Source organism: Thalia democratica, chromosome 4, assembly GCF_965202585.1.
Source record: "Thalia democratica chromosome 4, ktThaDemo2.hap1.1, whole genome shotgun sequence".
NCBI lineage: Eukaryota > Metazoa > Chordata > Thaliacea > Salpida > Salpidae > Thalia > Thalia democratica.
In genome coordinates, this window is record NC_139168.1 from 79,618,488 (window position 1) to 79,644,365 (window position 25,878).

General features: G+C 24.7%; 2 protein-coding genes across 2 annotated transcripts; both read right to left on the reverse strand.

The window, feature by feature from the left end:
• Positions 1 to 8,571: 8,571 nt before the first annotated feature.
• Positions 8,572 to 10,685, reverse strand: LOC145833667 (serine/threonine-protein kinase pim-1-like). Its single transcript, XM_082940816.1, has 5 exons — positions 10,451 to 10,685; positions 10,112 to 10,243; positions 9,736 to 9,881; positions 9,127 to 9,270; positions 8,572 to 8,862 (listed from the first exon to the last, which is right to left on the reverse strand). Exons 1-5 carry the CDS (start codon positions 10,683 to 10,685, stop codon positions 8,572 to 8,574), a joined length of 948 nt encoding a protein of 315 aa, XP_082796942.1.
• Positions 10,686 to 22,918: 12,233 nt separating this feature from the next.
• Positions 22,919 to 24,877, reverse strand: LOC145833668 (serine/threonine-protein kinase pim-3-like). The gene is made up of 5 exons (XM_082940817.1): positions 24,808 to 24,877; positions 24,467 to 24,598; positions 24,090 to 24,235; positions 23,477 to 23,620; positions 22,919 to 23,209 (listed from the first exon to the last, which is right to left on the reverse strand). The coding sequence occupies exons 1-5, from the start codon at positions 24,875 to 24,877 to the stop codon at positions 22,919 to 22,921; spliced, it is 783 nt and encodes a 260-aa protein (XP_082796943.1).
• Positions 24,878 to 25,878: the final 1,001 nt, after the last annotated feature.

A 25,878-nucleotide genomic window follows, 5' to 3' on the forward strand; every position in this document is an offset into this window, starting at 1 on the left:
TGAGAACCTAAACAAATCACATTATATTTTAACAACATGTTCATAGTTTATAAACAAACACGAAGAAATTGGCAAAGCAGGTCCTTTTAAAATACATACTTGGACAGCTAAATATTTCAGTTCAAACACCGTTGATAAAGAAAACAATTTTTTCTTGGCACCTTAACTAGTTTCGTAAAAGCTACCCATCAGTAACGATATTTACAACTTATGTAATTAACAACTGCAAGACTACCAGGATAAAAAATCAGTACATACTAATTACCTCTTTAAATATAATCTAGCTTGTGCAAACGAAATATGCAGTCAACATATACGACTTTGGTAAACGGATTATGCTTACAACGACTTATTAAACGTTTTGGTCTTTACCCTTTTGATGCATATTTAACTTTTTATAACAGTTTTAGTAAGGGACTATTTCTTATCAGAATTATGCAGTGCACAAATAATTGTAAATACAAAAAAAAAAAAATTGATTTTTGAACTTTTGTAACCTTATGTAATTCTGTAACTTTATTTTAGATAAAAAACAGTTTATAATAGAACACAATTTATTTAATACACAAAAAAACATAATATTTGAAGATTGGATTCATTCCATGTTTTTCACACGTCCAACGTCAGCAACAAATAGAAGACCACCGGAGAGACCTGTAAGAATAATATATAATTAATAAACCGGAAAAATTATTGATGCTTTTTAAACTAAAAATTAGTAATATTTCATTTAATAATTAAATCATATTAGTGAACAGATGCCGTTAAAAGTGGCTGAAACTCAAAAAGCAACGTAACATGTAATAAAAAAGCATCCAACAAACTTGTAGCTTTTGCAGTCAAAACAACAGTTTATTAACAATTTACAAATAAAAAAATGCAAGCAAGCAATACAAACTAATTTAATTCATTAATTTTAATAACTATACGTGTTCAAAGTTTAACTAAAATCATATAACTTAGCTATTAAATACCACAAAGAAATAAATTATAGTTCTGTGAAACAAAATAGCTTCCACAGCTTCAAACTTTTTAATAACCTCTATTTCACAAGTACTATATTTTAGTCTCTTTAAAATTAATTGTAGACTTGTAACAAAAATTATAGTAAAACAATCAAAAAACATACAAGTTTAGAATGTTAGCTACAAAATCTACATGTTATTGAAAATTAACACCAGCTTTTTAATTTGACTTAAGTCAGTTTATCTTAAAGCTTATAAAATTTATACATATGTAAACAACAAATAAATAAAGACGTTTGAATGATTAAAATTAACAACACTTTTTACTTTTAACAAGTTTGATTGAGCAATGCTTACAAATCTTAAATAACTTATTTTCTTTACAAAAGATAATAAATACTCAAAAAATTAATTAATAAAACAAAAATTCGAGTAAATTTGGAAAAAATAATTATAATAGCAATCGACACAAACGATATAAAATTTATAAATTATAAAATCTAAATAAGATAATTAGAAGGAGCATAGACTATTTAAAAGCTTTATTTTTCAATCATAGTTGTCACAACTGTTATTAAATTTAGTAAAGAAAAAGTTATTTACATTAAAACAGATTAAAATATTATAGTAAATTGGACAAAATAAAATGAGAAAATACTGCACCATTTGTTGGTCTATTAATTTAAACAAATGTAATTTTAATAATTCTCAAATTTGCTATGATACACCGCTAAGATAAACATATATTTAATTTTGGTTAAATTAATAAATACATATTTTTTCTTATGTTCAAAATAAACAGTCGATTTATAAATCAAAACTCTATTTAACTATAAAAAACACCAAGCACTAAAAAAACACTTTGGATTTATTAAAAAAATTTCAGTATCAGATTATTTTTTCTATATGTTTAACAAAACAGTTTTTAAATTATTTGTAATTGTAAACACTTACTTATTGTTCCACTTCGCACAATTTATGATGTTTAGTGACAGAGAGGTCCACCGGTTCCGCTTCAGTGATTTGGCATCGGTGAACCAATTCAAGACACTGAAAAAAAAATTATAAATATTACAATTCATAGAGTTGATTTAAACTGGTATTAAATATTTAGTAAAGCATTTTATTTAAACACAATAGATATATAGAATATGTAAAAATTTGTGGCCACATTGTTAAATATTAAGCATGTTCCATCACAATTATCATTGTTTCGTTATGATTTTCTTATTGAATCACTAGTTAAATAAACTTCACTTATTCTTTTAACAAAAAAAAAGTATAATGTGCAACAGTTGTATGAAAAATGTTAGCAGGAATAATTAAAACGACATATTCTGTAAAAAAAGTTTTGAGGCTATTGTTCTGATAAGTTCAAATTTCTTATTAAACTGAACTGTATAATTATTTCTTGACATACAGATTAATATGTCAAGTTGACTAAAAGGTTTGTTGTAGATGAAAAGTTTATAGAAGTTCAAATGACCAGTTTGTAGAGAGCATATTTATCTTTTAGGGTTATAAACTTTGTAAATTGAAACTGTGAAAAACACTCTTAAAAGTTTTAATGATTTTAAACAACTAGTTTTTGTAATATGTACTATGATTACTTAATTTAAACTACTGATATGAAAACACACTGTTCAAATATTACTTACATTTCAGGCCACCTGTATTAAACAATAAATTTTACTACTATTTTTTATGCTTTACTACACCACTATACATATTAAACACAACATTATAAGATACTAAGTTTTACAAGTACCATATTTTAGTCTCTTTAAACTTAATTGTAGATTTGTATACAATATATACAAGTTAACATGTAATAAAAAAGCATCCAACAAACTTGTAGCTTTTGCAGTCAAAACTACAGTTTGATAAAAATTGACAAAAAATTAAATGCAAGCGAGCAATACAAACTAAATAAATTTATTAATTTTAATAATTATATGTGTTTAAAGTTTAAATAAAATCATATAACTTATAAATAAAGACGTTTGAATGATTTAAATTACCATTTTATTGAAATTAACAACACTTTTTACTTTTAACAAGTTTGTTTGAGCAATGCTTACATATCTTAACTAACTTATTTTCCTTTCAAAAGATGATAAATACTCACATAATTAATTTACCAAACGAAAATTCGAGTTTAAATTATTAAAATAGAAATCAAAACAAACAAATGAAATTAATCAATTATCAAACCTAAATAAGATTATCAGAAGGAGCATACACTATTTAAAAGCTTTAAAATTTAATCATAGTTGTTGCAACTGCTAATAACTTTTTCTCTACTAAATTTAAGTACATTAAAACAGTTTAATATATTATAATAAATTTGACAAAATTTACATTGCTCAATATGAGAAAATACTGCACTTTTTGTTGGTTTAGTAAGTTAATCATATGTAACTTTAATAGTTATCAAGTTTGCTATGATAGACCGCTAAGATAAATGTTTTACTTTACTTTGATTGTATCAATGAAAACATCTTTTTTCTTATGTTTAAAATAGACAGTAAATTTATAAATCAAAACTCTATTTAACCATAAAAATACCCCAAGCACTAAAGAAACACTTTGGATTTATTACAAAAAATTCAGTATCAGATTATTTTCTTTAAGTTGAACAAAACAGTTTTTAAATTATTTGTAATTGTAAATACTTACTTATTGTTTCACTTTGCATAATCAATGAGATCTAGTGACAGAGAGGTCCACCGGATCCACATTAGTGATTTGTCATGGTCAATAATGCAATTTAAGAACAGAAACTGAAAAAAAAACAAAGTTATAAATAGTATAATACATAAAGTTGATTTAAACTGGTATTTTTATTAAAATAGTCATGTGTGTGCATGTCTAACAACTTAAGTAAAGTACACACAACTGTTTTGCAAACATAGATATTAAATTTGTATAAAAAATCATAAAAATATTACTTATTAAAAATGTGTTTTAATCATTATTATACAAACAACTTGGTTTACATTTAAAATAATTCTCATAGTATAAAAACAACATTGCCACTCTTTAAAACAAAAAACTATCCTTAGTGACCTTGTACAGTCCTAAGTCATCCTGTGCTTTTTTTTTAAATCATATTGAAAATCTTAATTTAATTGAAATAAACTTTTCAAATCAATATAAATCATGTTTTAAAACAAAACAGGTTATAAAATATCAAAACATTGTTACTTGACCAACTTTATCTGTATCAAGGTCTAGAAAAAACTGGCCTAAGACTTTTAAAAACATAAAACTATTTTGATTTGTCCTTACTCAACCTTAGATTTAAAAAATTCAAACTCTGCTGAACAATATTAAGTATTTTGAATGTATGGCAAGCATGATACAAAATACTTATAAACTTTTGGTGAAAATGTAAGGTTTTCAAAATTATATCTTTTTTTACAACATTATACTTATACAAAGATAAAATGTTTTAAAAACAAGTGTTGATTAAATAAAAGTAATTTTATACATTTAGATATATAAATGTAAAAGTACTGGGTGTAAGGGACAGGGGTGGGGGCTTATAAATTTATATGCTCATCTGTTTACCAGAGGTCTTAACTACTTTATCTACTTTATAGATAGCTGATTTATAAATTAAATGTTATATGTCATCAGTCACATAAAGGTTAGAATTTTTTTCTATACCCTTAATAGGTTTTAACCAAAACACTATGTTAAAATTTTAGCATGGGTGCCATACTTTCAGAAAAAAAGAATAGTTTAAGTTTGTGTATCAGGTTAAAACTTTTTTTTATAAACTTATAAACAGTTATATAAAAAGTTATCTACTGCTATGATTAAATAATATGTTAATGAAACTAAAACTTTTAGCTTTTGTGTTTTACCAGGTAAAATGTATTATACTGTTATCTTAATCTTCAAATTACATACATGGTTTGTCTTATAGTATGGATCTGTTTGATATATAAGAGTTAAACAACTCTAAGTTGTAGTTAATAATACTATTATTAAAACATACTCACCACTGTACTATACCAAAAACTTGCAGAAATAATTTTATTGGGTGGGTTGTAGATGAAGATATTGTTGTAAACAAACTTTCAAAACACTAGGTGCTTATTTCGTTTTAATAAGTATTCGCTGTTCAAATACTAGTTTTATTACTTACAAAACCACTGTACGAAACCCAATTTACAATTTAATTTAAAAAACTTTTTACGTTTAAAATGACCAAACTATACAATTAAAAGTCAAAAAAATTAAATTCTTGCAATATTCACAAATTTCAACATACTATCAAAAAATTACAAAATGTAAAATTTGACTAATAAACTAGGTTTTAATAAAAACATTTTTTGATTAATTTTTAATAGATTTCTTTATAAAAATTGTTACAACAGAAGTATTTATTTTCACATCTAAAAACTCGCACAAATAAAAGTTTTAGAACGTTTGTATAATGTTTCAATTTTGTTAAAAAATAGAGTAGTTTTATCCGTGAAAAACTATGTGGATGAAAGCTTAACTTCAAAACAGGAAAAGAAAGCAGTTACTAATTAATGTTATATTTACCAGACCAAAAAAGTACCAAAAAATAAGTTTAATAATTTTTGTTTAACAATACATATGGTTGGAAAAATTAATGTTTTGCTTTAAAATTTAAAGAATATTATAATTTATTTTAGGAATTTTTACATAACAATGTATACCATATAATTTGAAAAAATAAAAGCGTCAATAAACCTAACCAAGTTAAAATGTCTTATTTTTGTATGTCTATAAAAATAAACAGTAATTAAGTTGGTGTCTATTGTTAATGTTATTTTAGTTTATAAACTTTTCAGTTGTTGGTTTTATAAGTAAACATGTGAAACTGCGGTTAATTTTCTTAATGATTCTTGTAAAAATTAATAATTTAAAACTTAACTTTTATCAGTACTTGTGCAATTGATATAAAAACTTCTAACTGAAATATAGAATTAATTCAATAATTGCTTACTTAGATGCTTTAAACAGCTTTCTTATTATATGAAAATAATTTATTAAACTTTAGTAAAAGAAATAAAAATGTTACATAATAAAGTTAAATAAGCATTTGTAAGCAAGTTTTAAAATTTTCTAGTAACTAATATTGTTTCCTACAATAAAATTAATGTAAAAAAAACTTACAAAACGAATAGTAAAAACTTTTATTTTAAACTAGACTGTCATTTAATTTTTTTTTAAACTTGAAAAATTTTATTGCTTTGCCACTACTTACTTTTCACTAAATATGTAATGTTGTTCTAAGCAGCTTTCGAAATGACTAGCAGCTAAAATAGAAACATTGAAAAAAAAATCAATTTTAAAAGCTTTAAAACAAGCATATTAATTTAAACTATATACACTTGTAATAAAATGAATGAAACACTTTGACATTTTTCGGTCCAGTTTTTACTTAAAGTTTTTATTAAAAGTAAGAGCATTGTTATCATTATTTAAAAAGTGTTTCGTACAATGTATAATTTACAAGGTATACACAGATTTATATTGCAAATGAAGATTTAAAGTAAAATGTGAATTTAGAAAACAAAAAAACTAAAAAAGTTCGAAAATAAATTAGTTATGTTAGTTTATTATTTAAATAAATAAACTGCTAAGATTAATGTCTAGCTACATAAGTAAAGCAGTTATAAGTCTGTGAACTTTGTATGTTGTATAGTATCTACAAAGTTACAATAAATATATTTTTTTTTTAATTACATGTTGAACTTTTCTTCAAATCATGTTGAAAAATAACTTGCAATTTTTAATTTTTATCGAAATTATTTACAAAACTCACACAAATATACGTTTTAGAATGTTTGTATTATTTTTCAATTTTTGAAAAAATAAAGTAAAATCATATCTCAGTCGTTTTGAAAATATTGTTAAACTAAATTAAATTAAATTAAATTAATATTAGAAAATATATAACTGTCGTGTTAGTAATCAACCAAAAATATTATAGTTTAAAATTATACTAATTTAATATTAATTTTTATTTTGAGTTGAAGAATTTGAAAACAACTACATAGCTATTGCAAATTTAGATAAATTATATGGCAAAATACCATAAACTTAATAAGTATTGACTGAATTAAGTTTTACTCAAACTTGGTTTTAGTTTAATGCAATGTTCTTAAGTATTTTTGTGTATGAGTGATTTTTTATTATGTCTTAGACAATTTTATAAATTAATTGTACTTGTTTGATGCTGTAGATTATATTTTTACTTGTTTAATTTAATCAACTAAAATGATAACAATAGCACTAATTTAACCAACTTCTAAATTTGTAATCGTAACTTTTTTTTTTCTATATTTCAGTTATTTAAATATATATGGACCAATTGCCAAAGTTTTATTCTTTAATTTAGCTGTAATCAATATATTTTTAAGATTTTTTTTATAAATTCTATTTTTTTTACTTATTTTAAGATGTGATTAACACCTTTGAAATTTACTAACAATTAAAGTAGGAGTCTATAAAAAATATTGATTTCACAAGCTTAACAATAAGCGTAATTTATTATAATAAAGATTCAAATTTCTTTTTATTTGAATTTTGTTTCGAAAAGTTTGTGTTTGGCGTTAAGTTATCATCAATATTTTACTTTGCGAATACAATATTTTCAATATAAATTTATTGAATTGAAAATTTTTAAGGTTCACAACATGTTGAGTGAATAACTTTTGTTTACATTTACTTTTTTACGTATATACTTTTAAATACTTAATAACAAAAAACAATGGTTAAATTAATTAGTTGGACTTTAAACAATTCATCAAACGATTTTTTAAACTATACTACTTTTTTATAATCCTATAATATTAAAAGCTTTTAGTGCTTCTAGTTCCCTAAAAAATAAAAAATAAAAATTTGATATATAAAGAGTATAACAAAGTTTCTAATACTTGTAAAGTATAAAAGGAAATACTTGCAAACAAGATCGCAAGAATTCAAAAAAAAAAAAAATGGTCGAAAAGCTGCCGGGACATTTCGCAAAACGCAATATTTGTGTATTTTGAACGCTAGGTCGGAATTTCGCCCGATTTTAATTCAAATTCTTATTTGGTAAAAATTATATTTTTAAATTAGATTTTTACTTGTTTGCTATCTAAAAAGTAAACACGTTTCTAAACTAAACTAATTAATTCAAACATATTTTATTTCATATAAACAAAAACATACTAAACGCTTTGTCTGGCTTCATAAATGGCATGTTTAATGTTTATATTAAGTGTTTAAATCATTTTTATGTATGTTAAACGCTTAGAAATATTTCTAAGGTATAATATACAAACTTATATTAGTTTTGAATATTATAGTTTGAGAAAATTCTAATTTAGAAACTGTTTTTATAAATTTAAGTAGGTTTCTTTACAGCTAATCAAATTGGAAAACATATTGTTATTTTTACAACTAAATATTAAAGGCTATCTAAAATTTTAATAAGAGTTGGAATATAAATCAAATAGCAACACATTATAGTAATGCAATTTATTAAAGCAAAAAAATAATTACGAAAAATTATCAATCAAACTGAATAATTATACAACTTTTTTAGAGAAGTAGTTGTATAACTGAACACAATTTTTTATCGTCTCATCCATCCATGCTTCATCAACTTCTGGTGCGTGAAGGTTCCGCTGAAAACGTCATTCAGCATTTCAGTGATAAACTTGTTGAACTTTAATGTGCTCTTATCCCTCGGCACCTTGAAGTCCTTCTTGACATCATCGTCATCGTCGAAGATGAAATCACCTTCCACCATCAGGTACACGGAGACTAGCATTCCGAAGATGTCGGCGTCCTTGTATTTTTTCTCCTGGATTATTCCCGGAGATCTGTATCCTTGCGTGCCAACGCAGTTCCAGTTTTCAAACGGCTTTAAAAAAATTAATAACGTTAGATCTTTTTGGCATTTACCAAGTTTTGAGATCATTTTAACAATTGTAGGTAGTAATTTTATATAAATATTTAGTATCTTTTCTTTTAAGTTTTTTAAACCTTAAATTGAATATTTATTTAAATTAAATTAAATTTACCAAAGTTTTTATTAAGTTTACTGTAAATTTAAATATAGTTATAAGAAAAAATTGAAACTTTATATAACTAAGTAAACGTAGTAATGTGTCTAAACAAAACTGACCTTATCGCTTTCTATGTGAGTGCATCCGAAATCAACGAATTTCACTTCAATGTCGCCTTCATGTTCTCTTATTAGTATGTTGTCTAATTTAACGTCCAAATGGTAGACCCCCTTCTGGTTCATGCGATTGATCGTTTTGTACGCCTGAAAAAAAATTGTTGGTTTTAAATCAGTTTAAAATTATCATAAATAGCACAAGTTAATTATAAGTTATAAGTGGTTATCTACTGGATCCGGATCATATGTACTTTTCAAGTGATTCTTGTAACATATAGTGTAAGGTTCGAAACTTAATTGACTTTAATCAACCTCTGCTTTTTCTTGCTTAATACAAGTATTATTTTTAAGTCAGGATCCGGTCGGATCCGGATCTAGCTAATTTTAAAACTTTATCCTGATCGAGGAGGGTTATAATTTTAAAAAAGTCGGAATCCGGATACTAGATTACAATAACTTATTTAATTTTTAGCTTAGATACTTTTTTAATTGTTACTTTTTAATATAAGTGAACATTTTAGTAGTTGGTAGTAATTCAAAATTAATTCTGCCATAGTTTTATTAACAAACAATTATACAAAGAACATATCTTTAAATTTAAAATTATCAAACCTTCTTGAACAACAGCTTCGCATTCTTCTCATCCATGTATTCATGCTTGTCTAAATAAGCTGAAATATCTTTGAAACCGTCCAGGTATTCCATCACTATGATGTAGTAGTCCTCATAAGTGTACCAGTCCTTTAGTTTCACTATATCTGTTTAATATTGATTATTTTTAGTTTTAAAATGTTTAACATCTTTGTGATCATTGTTTATGTTCTTTTTTTTTGCATGCCAAACGTAGGCATTATAGACATTGATACTGACATCATGACTAAATTGAAAGACATGCAAAAGAAAGAAAAAAGAAAAAAATAAGTTAAGTATAAGTGATTTCTAGAGAAAAGAAAATAATGTTGAAGGATAAGGCAAACGAAATTCTTACTATTTTCCAAGACTGTTCCTTTCACTGCCCCTAATACTTTTTGGTGTTTTTCAACTTCCTCAGGGATTCCAGTAACATTTTTCATAGAACAATATTTTATTGCAACTTTGAGGTTTTCGTGTTCCGGTATGCCTGTGAACAAATGCATTTTACAAATAATCAATATTGCAAAATCTAAATTCAAAATCTGATGAAAATTTTAAAAGAAACTTAATGTTAGTTATTTTAATCATAAGTTATTACAGATTAATAACAACGTCAAATCTCAACATTTTTTTTTAATTTTTACTCATAGACTTTTAATTTTAACAGAAGTAGTAATTCCAATGACGCAACTACCTATAAACACTGCCCCGTGTCCTCCCCATCCGATGCATTTATCAGTAATCGTGTATTTCTGGAAAAACATTTTATTAGTACTGAAGTATTTCAAATGGAAGTCATCAACAGTCAGTTCGCTTTTGTCGGGTAGCTTCAATGTTTGTGTTACGCATTTTTCCCGGACAATTTTACATTTTTTAGCTATGACTGTTACTGGTTGTATAGTTTTTCGTTTGTTTATTATGGGTACCATTTCGTATTTTACGAGAGCTTGTTAAGTGAAGTTTTACTAAAGTTCTGTGTTGTAAAGTAAGTTTTACTTTTATATAAATAAAGCAAAAGTTGAGTTTGTCAGCTTAATATAATTTATTAGTTTGATTTTCATTAGAAGAAATAGGTAAATTAGTTAAGTAAATAAATGAAGTTTAAAGAAAGTAAAAAGTAAACTTACAAAGCATTTGTTTACTGTAGTTTGCATAGTAACAAAAAATGTTGTGAAAATTTAGATAAAAATAAAAAATGCATTTGAAAGGGCATATTACGTAAGATGTATATTTTAAAGAAAAAAAAAGTTTCGCTCAGTATTAGTCCGGCTAAGGTTTTAGGGTGGAGGCGGGGACGTGGTGGCCCTTGAAGAGCGACAGCGTGTGGTGAAAAACCCGTAAATTTTTTTAATTATTTTTTTTCTAAAATCGATATGGTGCAATCTTGTGGATTTGCGACACCTAGCGGATAAAAAAATTAGAAATTTAACTTTGATTTTTATTTAAAATAAACTAATTTCGCGATGTGTTTAAAATTCGTAATCAATTAGGCAGTTTTACAATTTTTTTAGAAGTCAGAGCTTAAAAACCTCGGAAACTTCTTTATGATAAAGTAAAGGTTTACAGTTTTATATTAAATTAAAGATTAACGTTTTTATAATGAAGTAAAGTCTAAATTTTAACAAGGTTTTTAACGTTAACAAGTTATACTGCATATATTATAAAATCTATGAAAAACTGTGAAAATTTATCGATTCTTATCGTTTTTTAAGCGAATGAGATATGTTAATTTTATTTAAACTCTAACAATATAAATAACAGACTATTTAAAAGGTAACATATATTGAAGCTATTACAGGTATTACATACAAAGTAAAGTTTCATGTTTAACTGTTTTAATTGTTTTTTTTTTTTTTTGAAAACGGATAAACTTAATAATAAATGCATATTTCTAAGTACAACATTTATAAAACAGCATTCATTACAATTACATTAAGGCAATGGAGTACAATACAAAACCAGAAAAATTGGGTTTGAATCTTTATATTAAGCTTAAACTCAGCGAAATTTTTATTATCAGGCTTCTTATACATAACTCGTAATTACTTGTCCTTTACAGTTTAAATAATATTTTTGTTTGATAGTACAACTGTTTTAAATAAATGTAGCCCGCCTAAAACTTTTCTTCTATGTTCCGCGAGCAACTACTTCTAGCAAAATTAATCTAACACTTGTAAAAAGCTGCCCTCTACTTTACTCATTTATGACAACTAATTTATCTTGTAAACATTATTGTTATGTTCTTTTTAAAGTTTGCAGTTTGTTTTAACACGCTCAAACGTATTTTAAAAAAGCTATACATAAAAGCTGTATCTTAAATTAAGAAAAGCTGTATAGAAATCAGTAAAAGCTTAGAAGTAGAGCAACGAATAAAACTTATAAAAAGTTATTAACTCATGTTTGTTTGTTATTCAAAAAACGAGATTTTTAAGTAAATTTTCTGTCTATGTATGAACTCAAGTTAAATTTATTAAAAATTTTACAATAAAAATGATTTTTTTTTCAAAGCTTACAAAAGTTTCAGTAATTCTTCCACTTTCATTAAATACTAACGTACAAATTTTAAGGTTCGTATTTAACTAAACATAAACTTTTTTGAATCAAACATTGTTTATTTTATCTCTATTTGGAGTAAACTTTACATATAAATGCATCTAATTCTAAAACAGTAGTCATTACAGTCATAAAAGCAGATTAAGCGAGGCGATGGAGTAAAGTACCAACCCAGACAAAACGGGTCTGAATCTTGGCAAAACTTATATCGAGCTTAATTTTACATTAAATTTTTATTATAATTATCAGGCTCTTAATATTTAATTTGTAACCACTTATCCTTTATAGTTTAAAATCGTGTTTCTTATTGATAATACAATTATTTCATGTAAGCCCGCAGAAACTTTTTATATATTCTGCTCGCAACTCTTTCTAAAAAGAATGGCCTTTTACCTATAAAATGCTTTTTTTATAAAATCCTTGTATTTTACTCGTCTAAATAAATAGTCTATCTTCTAAATAGTATCAATATATTTTTATTATAAAATGTATCATCTATGTCTGGTGTACTACCTGACAAAAAGCAAGTCGATTTTGTTATGTGCAAATTATAAGTAGTTTATAAAAAATATCACTGTAAAGTAATGTTCAAAAAATGTACAAATAATAGAAATTAAAAGTAGAACGGATTTTACATTAAAGTATGTATTTTGATTTTAAAATTAGCCGAAATAAAATAAACTAAATATTAAATAAACTCTACTTAACAATTTATCTTTCAACTTGTCATAAGCAAGAAGCTAAATGTCTATTAATCGAAAGTTTGAAAAAGTAGCTATAGCCAGTTAACATAAGCTTTAATTCCTTTTGAAAAAGATTCATTTAAGCACTGACTATGTCTTTGACCGAAACTTAGTTTGTAAAATAAAATCTTGAAAGAATAAATTCATTATTTCCCCTATAGTAGCTAGCTAAGTGCTTTATCTAAACTCGAAATCGTTAAACTTAACATAATAATTCTAAAAGTTAAGTATTGAGTACACAGAGATTTTATAGAAACTAAATACCTATACAATAAATATATCTTTAGACCCCAAATAACATTATACAAGAAAGTATTTTTGTAGTTTTTTGTGTACGCAAAAACGTATATGTGTTTAAAGTTGTTTTAATTTAGTTGAAAATTAACTAAAAGGCTTGCGTTAAGTTAAAAATAATGAGCTGAAACAATTTTTTTATTAATTTAAATGACACAAAAGTTTCGTTGTTAAAATTTGTTGGTATACTGTAACTTTCTAACAAAATTTATGTATAGTTTGGCAGTTTTAAATTCATCAAAGAGCTGCGTTTAAAGTTTTAAAAAAATATTTGGTATCCAGTTAAACTTCTCAATAACAGGTTCAGAATGATAAAGTAAAAACTAATAAATAATATTTACTTATTTAAGCTATAATTTTCAGCTTCAAGCTGAGTAAAAAAAATTGTATTTTCTCGCGTTCATGTGATTTCTTTAGCAATTTTATTACTTTTATAAGTTTATTATATAACTTGTAACTTATTTTGGTAATATAATGCACTGACGAAAGTCAAAATGTACGAAATACAACCAGGCTTGGTAGAAACAATTTCCAGCAAAGTTGCCATAAAAAGTGTCATTCGACTTTAGAACAAGTTAATTTCATTTATACTGTAAAAATCTGATTTCATTACATAAAATTAGTAGCTTTTAACTTCCCAAGTTGCCAAAACACGACATTGTTAGAGTAAATATTTGCAGTAGCCAATAACACGATTTAAACATTGTTTATTTTACAACAATTTAGTTTTAAAATAGGATATTTTAGTGATAGCTGCAGACCGCGGTAACCTTTATAAAGTGCGGCCCGTGAATAACTTAAGAATAAGAAAAATGACTCTTTAATTGTAAAGTCTGCCAATTTAACTGATAAGGAAATGCTGCAGCTACAAAACTTTTAATTTAAATTAACAGGTTCAACAGATATTCTTTTGAAATTAACACATATTCAGTTTTTTTAGGAAAAATTCGTAATAAATTTTTGTTATGCTTTCACACCAGAGCCCTACAGTGTAATTTGACCTGAGAACCTAAACAAATCACATTATATTTTAACAACATGTTCATAGTTTATAAACAAACACGAAGAAATTGGCAAACCAGGTCCTTTTAAAATACATACTTGGACAGCTAAATATTTCAGTTCAAACACCGTTGATAAAGAAAACAATTTTTTCTTGGCACCTTAACTAGTTTCGTAAAAGCTACCCATCAGTAACGATATTTACAACTTATGTAATTAACAACTGCAAGACTACCAGGATAAAAAATCAGTACATACTAATTACCTCTTTAAATATAATCTAGCTTGTGCAAACGAAATATGCAGTCAACATATAGGACTTTGGTAAACGGATTATGCTTACAACGACTTATTAAACGTTTTGGTCTTTACCCTTTTGATGCATATTTAACTTTTTATAACAGTTTTAGTAAGGGACTATTTCTTATCAGAATTATGCAGTGCACAAATAATTGTAAATACAAAAAAAATTAAATTGATTTTTGAACTTTTGTAACCTTATGTAATTCTGTAACTTTATTTTAGATAAAAAACAGTTTATAATAGAACACAATTTATTTAATACACAAAAAAACATAATATTTGAAGATTGGATTCATTCCATGTTTTTCACACGTCCAACGTCAGCAACAAATAGAACACAATCGGAAAGATCTGTAAGAATAATATATAATTAATAAACCGGAAAAATTATTGATGCTTTTTAAACTAAAAATTAGTAATATTTCATTTAATAATTAAATCATATTAGTGAACAGATGCCGTTAAAAGTGGCTGAAACTCAAAAAGCAACGTAATATGTAATAAAAAAGCATCCAACAAACTTGTAGCTTTTGCAGTCAAAACAACAGTTTATTAACAATTTACAAATAAAAAAATGCAAGCAAGCGATACAAACTAATTTAATTCATTAATTTTAATAACTATACGTGTTCAAAGTTTAACTAAAATCATATAACTTAGCTATTAAATACCACAAAGAAATAAATTATAGTTCTGTGAAACAAAATAGCTTCCACAGCTTCAAACTTTTTAATAACCTCTATTTCACAAGTACTATATTTTAGTCTCTTTAAAATTAATTGTAGACTTGTAACAAAAATTATAGTAAAACAATCAAAAAACATACAAGTTTAAAATGTTAGCTACAAAATCTACATGTTATTGAAAATTAACACCAGCTTTTAAATTTGACTTAAGTCAGTTTATCTTAAAGCTTATAAAATTTATACATATGTAAACAACAAATAAATAAAGACGTTTGAATGATTAAAATTTACAACACTTTTTACTTTTAACAAGTTTGATTGAGCAATGCTTACAAATCTTAAATAACTTATTTTCTTTACAAAAGATAATAAATACTCAAAAAATTAATTAATAAAACAAAAATTCGAGTAAATTTGAAAAAAATAATTATAATAGCAATCGACACAAACGATATAAAATTTATAAATTATAAAATCTAAATAAGATAATTAGAAGGAGCATAGACTATTTAAAAGCTTTATTTTTCAATCATAGTTGTCACAACTGTTATTAAATTTAGTAAAGAAAAAGTTATTTACATTAAAACAGATTAAAATATTATAATAAATTGGACAAAATAAAATGAGAAAATACTGCACCATTTGTTGGTCTAGTAATTTAAACAAATGTAATTTTAATAATTCTCAAATTTGCTATGATACACCGCTAAGATAAACATATATTTAATTTTGGTTAAATTAATAAATACATATTTTTTCTTATGTTCAAAATAAACAGTCGATTTATAAATCAAAACTCTATTTAACTATAAAAAACACCAAGCACTAAAAAAACACTTTGGATTTATTAAAAAAATTTCAGTATCAGATTATTTTTTCTATATGTTTAACAAAACAGTTTTTAAATTATTTGTAATTGTAAACACTTACTTATTGTTCCACTTCGCACAATTTATGATATTTAGTGACAGAGAGGTCCACCGGTTCCGCTTCAGTGATTTGGCATCGGTGAACCAATTCAAGACACTGAAAAAAAAATTATAAATATTACAATTCATAGAGTTGATTTAAACTGGTATTAAATATTTAGTAAAGCATTTTATTTAAACACAATAGATATATAGAATATGTAAAAATTTGTGGCCACATTGTTAAATATTAAGCATGTTCCATCACAATTATCATTGTTTCGTTATGATTTTCTTATTGAATCACTAGTTAAATAAACTTCACTTATTCTTTTAACAAAAAAAAAGTATAATGTGCAACAGTTGTATGAAAAATGTTAGCAGGAATAATTAAAACGACATATTCTGTAAAAAAAGTTTTGAGGCTATTGTTCTGATAAGTTCAAATTTCTTATTAAACTGAACTGTATAATTATTTCTTGACATACAGATTAATATGTCAAGTTGACTAAAAGGTTTGTTGTAGATGAAAAGTTTATAGAAGTTCAAATGACCAGTTTGTAGAGAGCATATTTATCTTTTAGGGTTATAAACTTTGTAAATTGAAACTGTGAAAAACACTCTTAAAAGTTTTAATGATTTTAAACAACTAGTTTTTGTAATATGTACTATGATTACTTAATTTAAACTACTGATATGAAAACACACTGTTCAAATATTACTTACATTTCAGGCCACCTGTATTAAACAATAAATTTTACTACTATTTTTTATGCTTTACTACACCACTATACATATTAAACACAACATTATAAGATACTAAGTTTTACAAGTACCATATTTTAGTCTCTTTAAACTTAATTGTAGATTTGTATACAATATATACAAGTTAACATGTAATAAAAAAGCATCCAACAAACTTGTAGCTTTTGCAGTCAAAACTACAGTTTGATAAAAATTGACAAAAAATTAAATGCAAGCGAGCAATACAAACTAAATAAATTTATTAATTTTAATAATTATATGTGTTTAAAGTTTAAATAAAATCATATAGCTTATAAATAAAGACGTTTGAATGATTTAAATTACCATTTTATTGAAATTAACAACACTTTTTACTTTTAACAAGTTTGTTTGAGCAATGCTTACATATCTTAACTAACTTATTTTCCTTTCAAAAGATGATAAATACTCACATAATTAATTTACCAAACGAAAATTCGAGTTTAAATTATTAAAATAGAAATCAAAACAAACAAATGAAATTAATCAATTATCAAACCTAAATAAGATTATCAGAAGGAGCATACACTATTTAAAAGCTTTAAAATTTAATCATAGTTGTTGCAACTGCTAATAACTTTTTCTCTACTAAATTTAAGTACATTAAAACAGTTTAATATATTTTAATAAATTTGACAAAATTTACATTGCTCAATATGAGAAAATACTGCACTATTTGTTGGTCTAGTAAGTTAAACATATGTAACTTTAATAGTTATCAAGTTTGCTATGATAGACCGCTAAGATAAACATTTTACTTTACTTTGATTATATCAATAAAAACATCTTTTTTCTTATGTTTAAAATAAACAGTAAATTTATAAATCAAAACTCTATTTAACCATAAAAAAAACCCCAAGCACTAAAGAAACACTTTGGATTTATTACAAAAATTTCAGTATCAGATTTTTTTCTATAAGTTGAACAAAACAGTTTTTAAATTATTTGTAATTGTAAATACTTACTTATTGTTTCACTTTGCATAATCAATGAGATCTAGTGACAGAGAGGTCCACCGGTTCCGCATCATTGATTTGTCATGATCAATAATGCAATTTAAGAACAGAAACTGAAAAAAAAAACAAAGTTATAAATAGTATAATACATAAAGTTGATTTAAACTGGTATTTTTATTAAAATAGTCATGTGTGTGCATGTCTAACAACTTAAGTAAAGTACACACAACTGTTTTGCAAACAGAGATATTAAATTTGTATAAAAAATCATAAAAATATTACTTATTAAAAATGTGTTTTATTCATTATTATACAAACAACTTGGTTTACATTTAAAATAGTTCTCATAGTATAAAAACAACATTGCCACTCTTTAAAACAAAAAACTATCCTTAGTGACCTTGTACAGTCCTAAGTCATCCTGTGCTTTTTTTTCAAATCATATTGAAAATCTTAATTTAATTGAAATAAACTTTTCAAATCAATATAAATCATGTTTTAAAACAAAACAGGTTATAAAATATCAAAACATTGTTACTTGACCAACTTTATCTGTATCAAGGTCTAGAAAAAACTGGCCTAAGACTTTTAAAAACATAAAACTATTTTGATTTGTCCTTACTCAACCTTAGATTTAAAAAATTCAAACTCTGCTGAACAATATTAAGTATTTTGAATGTATGGCAAGCATGATACAAAATACTTATAAACTTTTGGTGAAAATGTAAGGTTTTCAAAATTATATCTTTTTTTACAACATTATACTTATACAAAGATAAAATGTTTTAAAAACAAGTGTTGATTAAATAAAAGTAATTTTATACATTTAGATATATAAATGTAAAAGTACTGGGTGTAAGGGACAGGGGTGGGGGCTTATAAATTTATATGCTCATCTGTTTACCAAAGGTCTTAACTACTTTATCTACTTTATAGATAGCTGATTTATAAATTATATGTTATATGTCATCAGTCACATAAAGGTTAGAATTTTTTTCTATACCCTTAATAGGTTTTAACCAAAACACTATGTTAAAATTTTAGCATGGGTGCCATACTTTCAGAAAAAAAGAATAGTTTAAGTTTGTGTATCAGGTTAAAACTTTTTTTTATAAACTTATAAACAGTTATATAAAAAGTTATCTACTGCTATGATTAAATAATATGTTAATGAAACTAAAACTTTTAGCTTTTGTGTTTTACCAGGTAAAATGTATTATACTGTTATCTTAATCTTCAAATTACATACATGGTTTGTCTTATAGTATGGATCTGTTTGATATATAAGAGTTAAACAACTCTAAGTTGTAGTTAATAATACTATTATTAAAACATACTCACCACTGTACTATACCAAAAACTTGCAGAAATAATTTTATTGGGTGGGTTGTAGAAGAAGATATTGTTGTAAACAAACTTTCAAAACACTAGGTGCTTATTTCGTTTTAATAAGTATTCGCTGTTCAAATACTAGTTTTATTACTTACAAAACCACTGTACGAAACCCAATTTACAATTTAATTTAAAAAACTTTTTACGTTTAAAATGACCAAACTATACAATTAAAAGTCAAAAAAATTAAATTCTTGCAATATTCACAAATTTCAACATACTATCAAAAAATTACAAAATGTAAAATTTGACTAATAAACTAGGTTTTAATAAAAACATTTTTTGATTAATTTTTAATAGATTTCTTTATAAAAATTGTTACAACAGAAGTATTTATTTTCACATCTATAACTCGCACAAATAAAAGTTTTAGAACGTTTGTATAATGTTTCAATTTTGTTAAAAAATAGAGTAGTTTTATCCGTGAAAAACTATGTGGATGAAAGCTTAACTTCAAAACAGGAAAAGAAAGCAGTTACTAATTAATGTTATATTTACCAGACCAAAAAAGTACCAAAAAATAAGTTTAATAATTTTTGTTTAACAATACATATGGTTGGAAAAATTAATGTTTTGCTTTAAAATTTAAAGAAAATTATAATTTATTTTAGGAATTTTTACATAACAGTGTATACCATATAATTTGAAAAAATAAAAGCGTCAATAAACCTAACCAAGTTAAAATGTCTTATTTTTGTATGTCTATAAAAATAAACAGTAATTAAGTTGGTGTCTATTGTTAATGTTATTTTAGTTTATAAACTTTTCAGTTGTTGGTTTTATAAGTAAACATGTGAAACTGCGGTTAATTTTCTTAATGATTCTTGTAAAAATTAATAATTTAAAACTTAACTTTTATCAGTACTTGTGCAATTGATATAAAAACTTCTAACTGAAATATAGAATTAATTCAATAATTGCTTACTTAGATGCTTTAAACAGCTTTCTTATTATATGAATATAATTTATTAAACTTTAGTAAAAGAAATAAAAATGTTACATAATAAAGTTAAATAAGCATTTGTAAGCAAGTTTTAAAATTTTCTAGTAACTAATATTGTTTCCTACAATAAAATTAATGTAAAAAAAACTTACAAAACGAATAGTAAAAACTTTTATTTTAAACTAGACTGTCATTTAATTTTTTTTTAAACTTGAAAAATTTTATTGCTTTGCCACTACTTACTTTTCACTAAATATGTAATGTTGTTCTAAGCAGCTTTCGAAATGACTAGCAGCTAAAATAGAAACATTGAAAAAAAAATCAATTTTAAAAGCTTTAAAACAAGCATATTAATTTAAACTATATACACTTGTAATAAAATGAATGAAACACTTTGAAATTTTTCGGTCCAGTTTTTACTTAAAGTTTTTATTAAAAGTAAGAGCATTGTTATCATTATTTAAAAAGTGTTTCGTACAATGTATAATTTACAAGGTATACACAGATTTATATTGCAAATGAAGATTTAAAGTAAAATGTGAATTTAGAAAACAAAAAAACTAAAAAGATTGCTAAAAAAGTTCGAAAATAAATTAGTTATGTTAGTTTATTATTTAAATAAATAAACTGCTAAGATTAATGTCTAGCTACATAAGTTTAGCAGTTATAAGTCTGTGAACTTTGTATGTTGTATAGTATCTACAAAGTTACAATAAATATAGTTTTTTTTTAATTACATGTTGAACTTTTCTTCAAATCATGTTGAAAAATAACTTGCAATTTTTAATTTTTATCGAAATTATTTACAAAACTCACACAAATATACGTTTTAGAATGTTTGTATTATTTTTCAATTTTTGAAAAAATAAAGTAAAATCATATCTCAGTCGTTTTGAAAATATTGTTAAACTAAATTAAATTAAATTAAATTAATATTAGAAAATATATAACTGTCGTGTTAGTAATCAACCAAAAATATTATAGTTTAAAATTATACTAATTTAATATTAATTTTTATTTTGAGTTGAAGAATTTGAAAACAACTACATAGCTATTGCAAATTTAGATAAATTATATGGCAAAATACCATAAACTTAATAAGTATTGACTGAATTAAGTTTTACTCAAACTTGGTTTTAGTTTAATGCAATGTTCTTAAGTATTTTTGTGTATGAGTGATTTTTTATTATGTCTTAGACAATTTTATAAATTAATTGTACTTGTTTGATGCTGTAGATTATATTTTTACTTGTTTAATTTAATCAACTAAAATGATAACAATAGCACTAATTTAACCAACTTCTAAATTTGTAATCGTAACTTTTTTTTTTCTATAATTCAGTTATTTAAATATATATGGACCAATTGCCAAAGTTTTATTCTTTAATTTAGCTGTAATCAATATATTTTTAAGATTTTTTTTATAAATTCTATTTTTTTTACTTATTTTAAGATGTGATTAACACCTTTGAAATTTACTAACAATTAAAGTAGGAGTATATAAAAAATATTGATTTCACAAGCTTAACAATAAGCGTAATTTATTATAATAAAGATTCAAATTTCTTTTTATTTGAATTTTGTTTCGAAAAGTTTGTGTTTGGCGTTAAGTTATCATCAATATTTTACTTTGCGAATACAATATTTTCAATATAAATTTATTGAATTGAAAATTTTTAAGGTTCACAACATGTTGAGTGAATAACTTTCGTTTACATTTACTTTTTTACGTATATACTTTTAAATACTTAATAACAAAAAACAATGGTTAAATTAATTAGTTGGACTTTAAACAATTCATCAAACGATTTTTTAAACTATACTACTTTTTTATAATCCTATAATATTAAAAGCTTTTAGTGCTTCTAGTTCCCTAAAAAATAAAAAATAAAAATTTGATATATAAAGAGTATAACAAAGTTTCTAATACTTGTAAAGTATAAAAGGAAATACTTGCAAACAAGATCGCAAGAATTCAAAAAAAAAAAATGGTCGAAAAGCTGCCGGGACATTTCGCAAAACGCAATATTTGTGTATTTTGAACGCTAGGTCGGAATTTCGCCCGATTTTAATTCAAATTCTTATTTGGTAAAAATTATATTTTTAAATTAGATTTTTACTTGTTTGCTATCTAAAAAGTAAACACGTTTCTAATTAATTCAAACATATTTTATTTCATATAAACAAAAACATACTAAACGCTTTGTCTGGCTTCATAAATGGCATGTTTAATGTTTATATTAAGTGTTTAAATCATTTTTATGTATGTTAAACGCTTAGAAATATTTCTAAGGTATAATATACAAACTTATATTAGTTTTGAATATTATAGTTTGAGAAAATTCTAATTTAGAAACTGTTTTTATAAATTTAAGTAGGTTTCTTTACAGCTAATCAAATTGGAAAACATATTGTTATTTTTACAACTAAATATTAAAGGCTATCTAAAATTTTAATAAGAATTTGAATATAAATCAAATAGCAACACATTATAGTAATGCAATTTATTAAAGCAAAAAATAAATTACGAAAAAATATCAATCAAACTGAATAATTATATTTTTTTTAGAGAAGTAATTATATAACTGAACTAAATTTTTTATCGTCTCATCCATCCATGCTTCATCATCTTCTGGTGCGTGAAGGTTCCGCTGAAAACGTCATTCAGCATTTTAGTGATAAATTTGTTGAACTTCAATGTGCTCTTATCCCTCGGCACCTTGAAGTCTTTCATGACTTCATCGTCATCGTCGAAGATGAAATCACCTTCCACCATCAGGTACACAGAGACCAGCATTCCGAAGATGTCGGCGTCCTTGTATGTTTTCTCCTGGATTATTCCCGGAGATCTGTATCCTTGCGTGCTAACGCAGTTCCAGTTTTCAAACTGCTTTAAAAAAAAATAATGATTTTTTTTTGCATATACCAAGTTTTGAGATCATTTTAATAATTGTAGGTAGTAATTATATATAAAGATTTAGTATCTATTCTTTTAAATTTTGTAAACTGTAAATTGATTATTTATGTAAATTGAATTAAAGTTTACCAAAGTTTTTATTAATTTATTTGTATAATTAAATTTAGTTTAAGAAAAACAAAAAAAAAAGAAACTTCATATAACGTGTATCACTTAATAATGTGTCTTAATAAAACTGACCTTATCGCTTTCTATGTGAGTGCATCCGAAATCAACGAATTTCACTTCAATGTCGCCTTCATGTTCTCTTATTAGCATGTTGTCTAATTTAACGTCCAAATGGTAGACCCCCTTTTGGTTCATGCGATTGATCGTTTTGTACGCCTGAAAAACAAATTGTAGAATTTTAATCAGTAAAATTGTTTTTTTATAGCACATATTAGTTAAAAATTATAAGTGGTGATCTACTGGATGCGGATCTAATGTACTTTTCAAGTTTTTCCTGTAGCATCTAGTCTAGTTTAAAGTCCAAAACTCAATTTACCTCAAATGTTTCTGGCATATTTATTTTTTTCTGCATAATCTACGCATTATTTTTAAGTTAGGACCTGGATCAAGTTAATTTAAAAATTGTATACTGATCAAGCAGGGTTCTAACTTTGAAAGAAGATTCGGATCCGAGTACTAGATCAAAATATAATTAATATTTATTGGCTTTAATACTTTTGTAAATGTAATTTTTAAATGTTTTTAGTTATTTGAGTTGTTGGAAGTAATTAAAAAATAATGCTGCCATAGTTATATTAACAAAAAATTAAAAAAAATATAAATAATTAAAATAAATATAACAAACCTTCTTGAACAACTGTTTCGCTCTCTTCTCATCCATGTATTCATGCTTGTCTAAATAAGCTGAAATATCTTTGAACCCGTCCAGGTATTCCATCACTATGATGTAGTAGTCCTCATAAGTGTACCAGTCTTTTAGTTTCACTATATCTGTTTAATATTGATTATTTTTAGTTTTAAAATGTTTAACATCTTTGTGATCATTGTTTATGTTCTTTGTCTTTTGCATGCCAAACGTAGGCATTATAGACATTGATACTGACATCATGACTAAATTGAAAGACATGCAAAAGAAAGAAGAAAGAAAAAAAAAATTCAAGTATAAGTGATTTCTAGTGAAAAGAAAATAATGTTGAAGGATAAGGCAAACGAAATTCTTACTATTTTCCAAGACTGTTCCTTTCACTGCCCCTAATACTTTTTGGTGTTTTTCAACTTCCTCAGGGATTCCAGTAACATTTTTCATAGAACAATATTTTATTGCAACTTTGAGGTTTTCGTGTTTCGGCATGCCTGTGAACAAATGCATGTTACAAATAATCAATATTGTAAAATCTAAATTATCAAAAAGCTGATGAAAATTATTTAAGAAACTTATTTTTAGTTATTTTAATCATAAGTTATTACAGATTAATAACAACGTCAAAACTCAACATTTTTTTGAATTTTTACTCATAGACTTTTAATTTTAACAGAAGTAGTAATTCCAATTACTCAATTACCTATAAACACTGCCCCGTGTCCTCCCCATCCGATGCATTTATCAGTAATCTTGTATTTGTGGAAAAACATTTTATTAGTACTGGAGTATTTCAAATGATAGTCATCAACAGTCAGTTCGCTTTTGTCGGGTAGCTTCAATGTTTGTGTTACGCATTTTCCCGGTCAGTTTTACATTTTTTAGCTATGACTGTTACTGGTTGTATGTTTTTTCGTTTGTTTATTATGGGTACCATTTCGTATTCTACGAGAGCTTGTGATGTGAAGTTTTACTAAAGTTCTGTGTTGTAAAGTAAGTTTTACTTTTATATAAATAAAGCAAAAGTTGAGTTTGTCAGCTTAATATAATTTATTAGTTTGATTTTCATTAGAAGAAATAGGTAAATTAGTTAAGTAAATAAATGAAGTTTAAAGAAAGTAAAAAGTAAACTTACAAAGCATTTGTTTACTGTAGTTTGCATAGTAACAAAAAATGTTGTGAAAATTTAGATAAAAATAAAAAATGCATTTGAAAGGGCATATTACGTAAGATGTATATTTTAAAGAAAAAAAAAGTTTCGCTCAGTATTAGTGGGGCTAAGCTTTTAGGGTGGAGGCGGGGACGAGGTGGCCCTTGAAGAGCGACAGCGTGTGGTGAAAAACCCGCAAATTTTTTAAATTATTTTTTTTCTAAAATCGATATGGTGCAATCTTGTGGATTTGCGACACCTAGCGGATAAAAAAATTAGAAATTTAACTTTGATTTTTATTTAAAATAAACTAATTTCGCGATGTGTTTAAAATTCGTAATCAATTAGGCAGTTTTACAATTTTTTAGAAGTCAGAGCTTAAAAACCTCGGAAACTTCTTTATGATAAAGTAAAGGTTTACAGTTTTATATTAAATTAAAGATTAACGTTTTTATAATGAAGTAAAGTCTAAATTTTAACAAGGTTTTTAACGTTAACAAGTTATACTGCATATATTATAAAATCTATGAAAAACTGTGAAAATTTATCGATTCTTATCGTTTTTTAAGCGAATGAGATATGTTAATTTTATTTAAACTCTAACAATATATATAACAAACTATT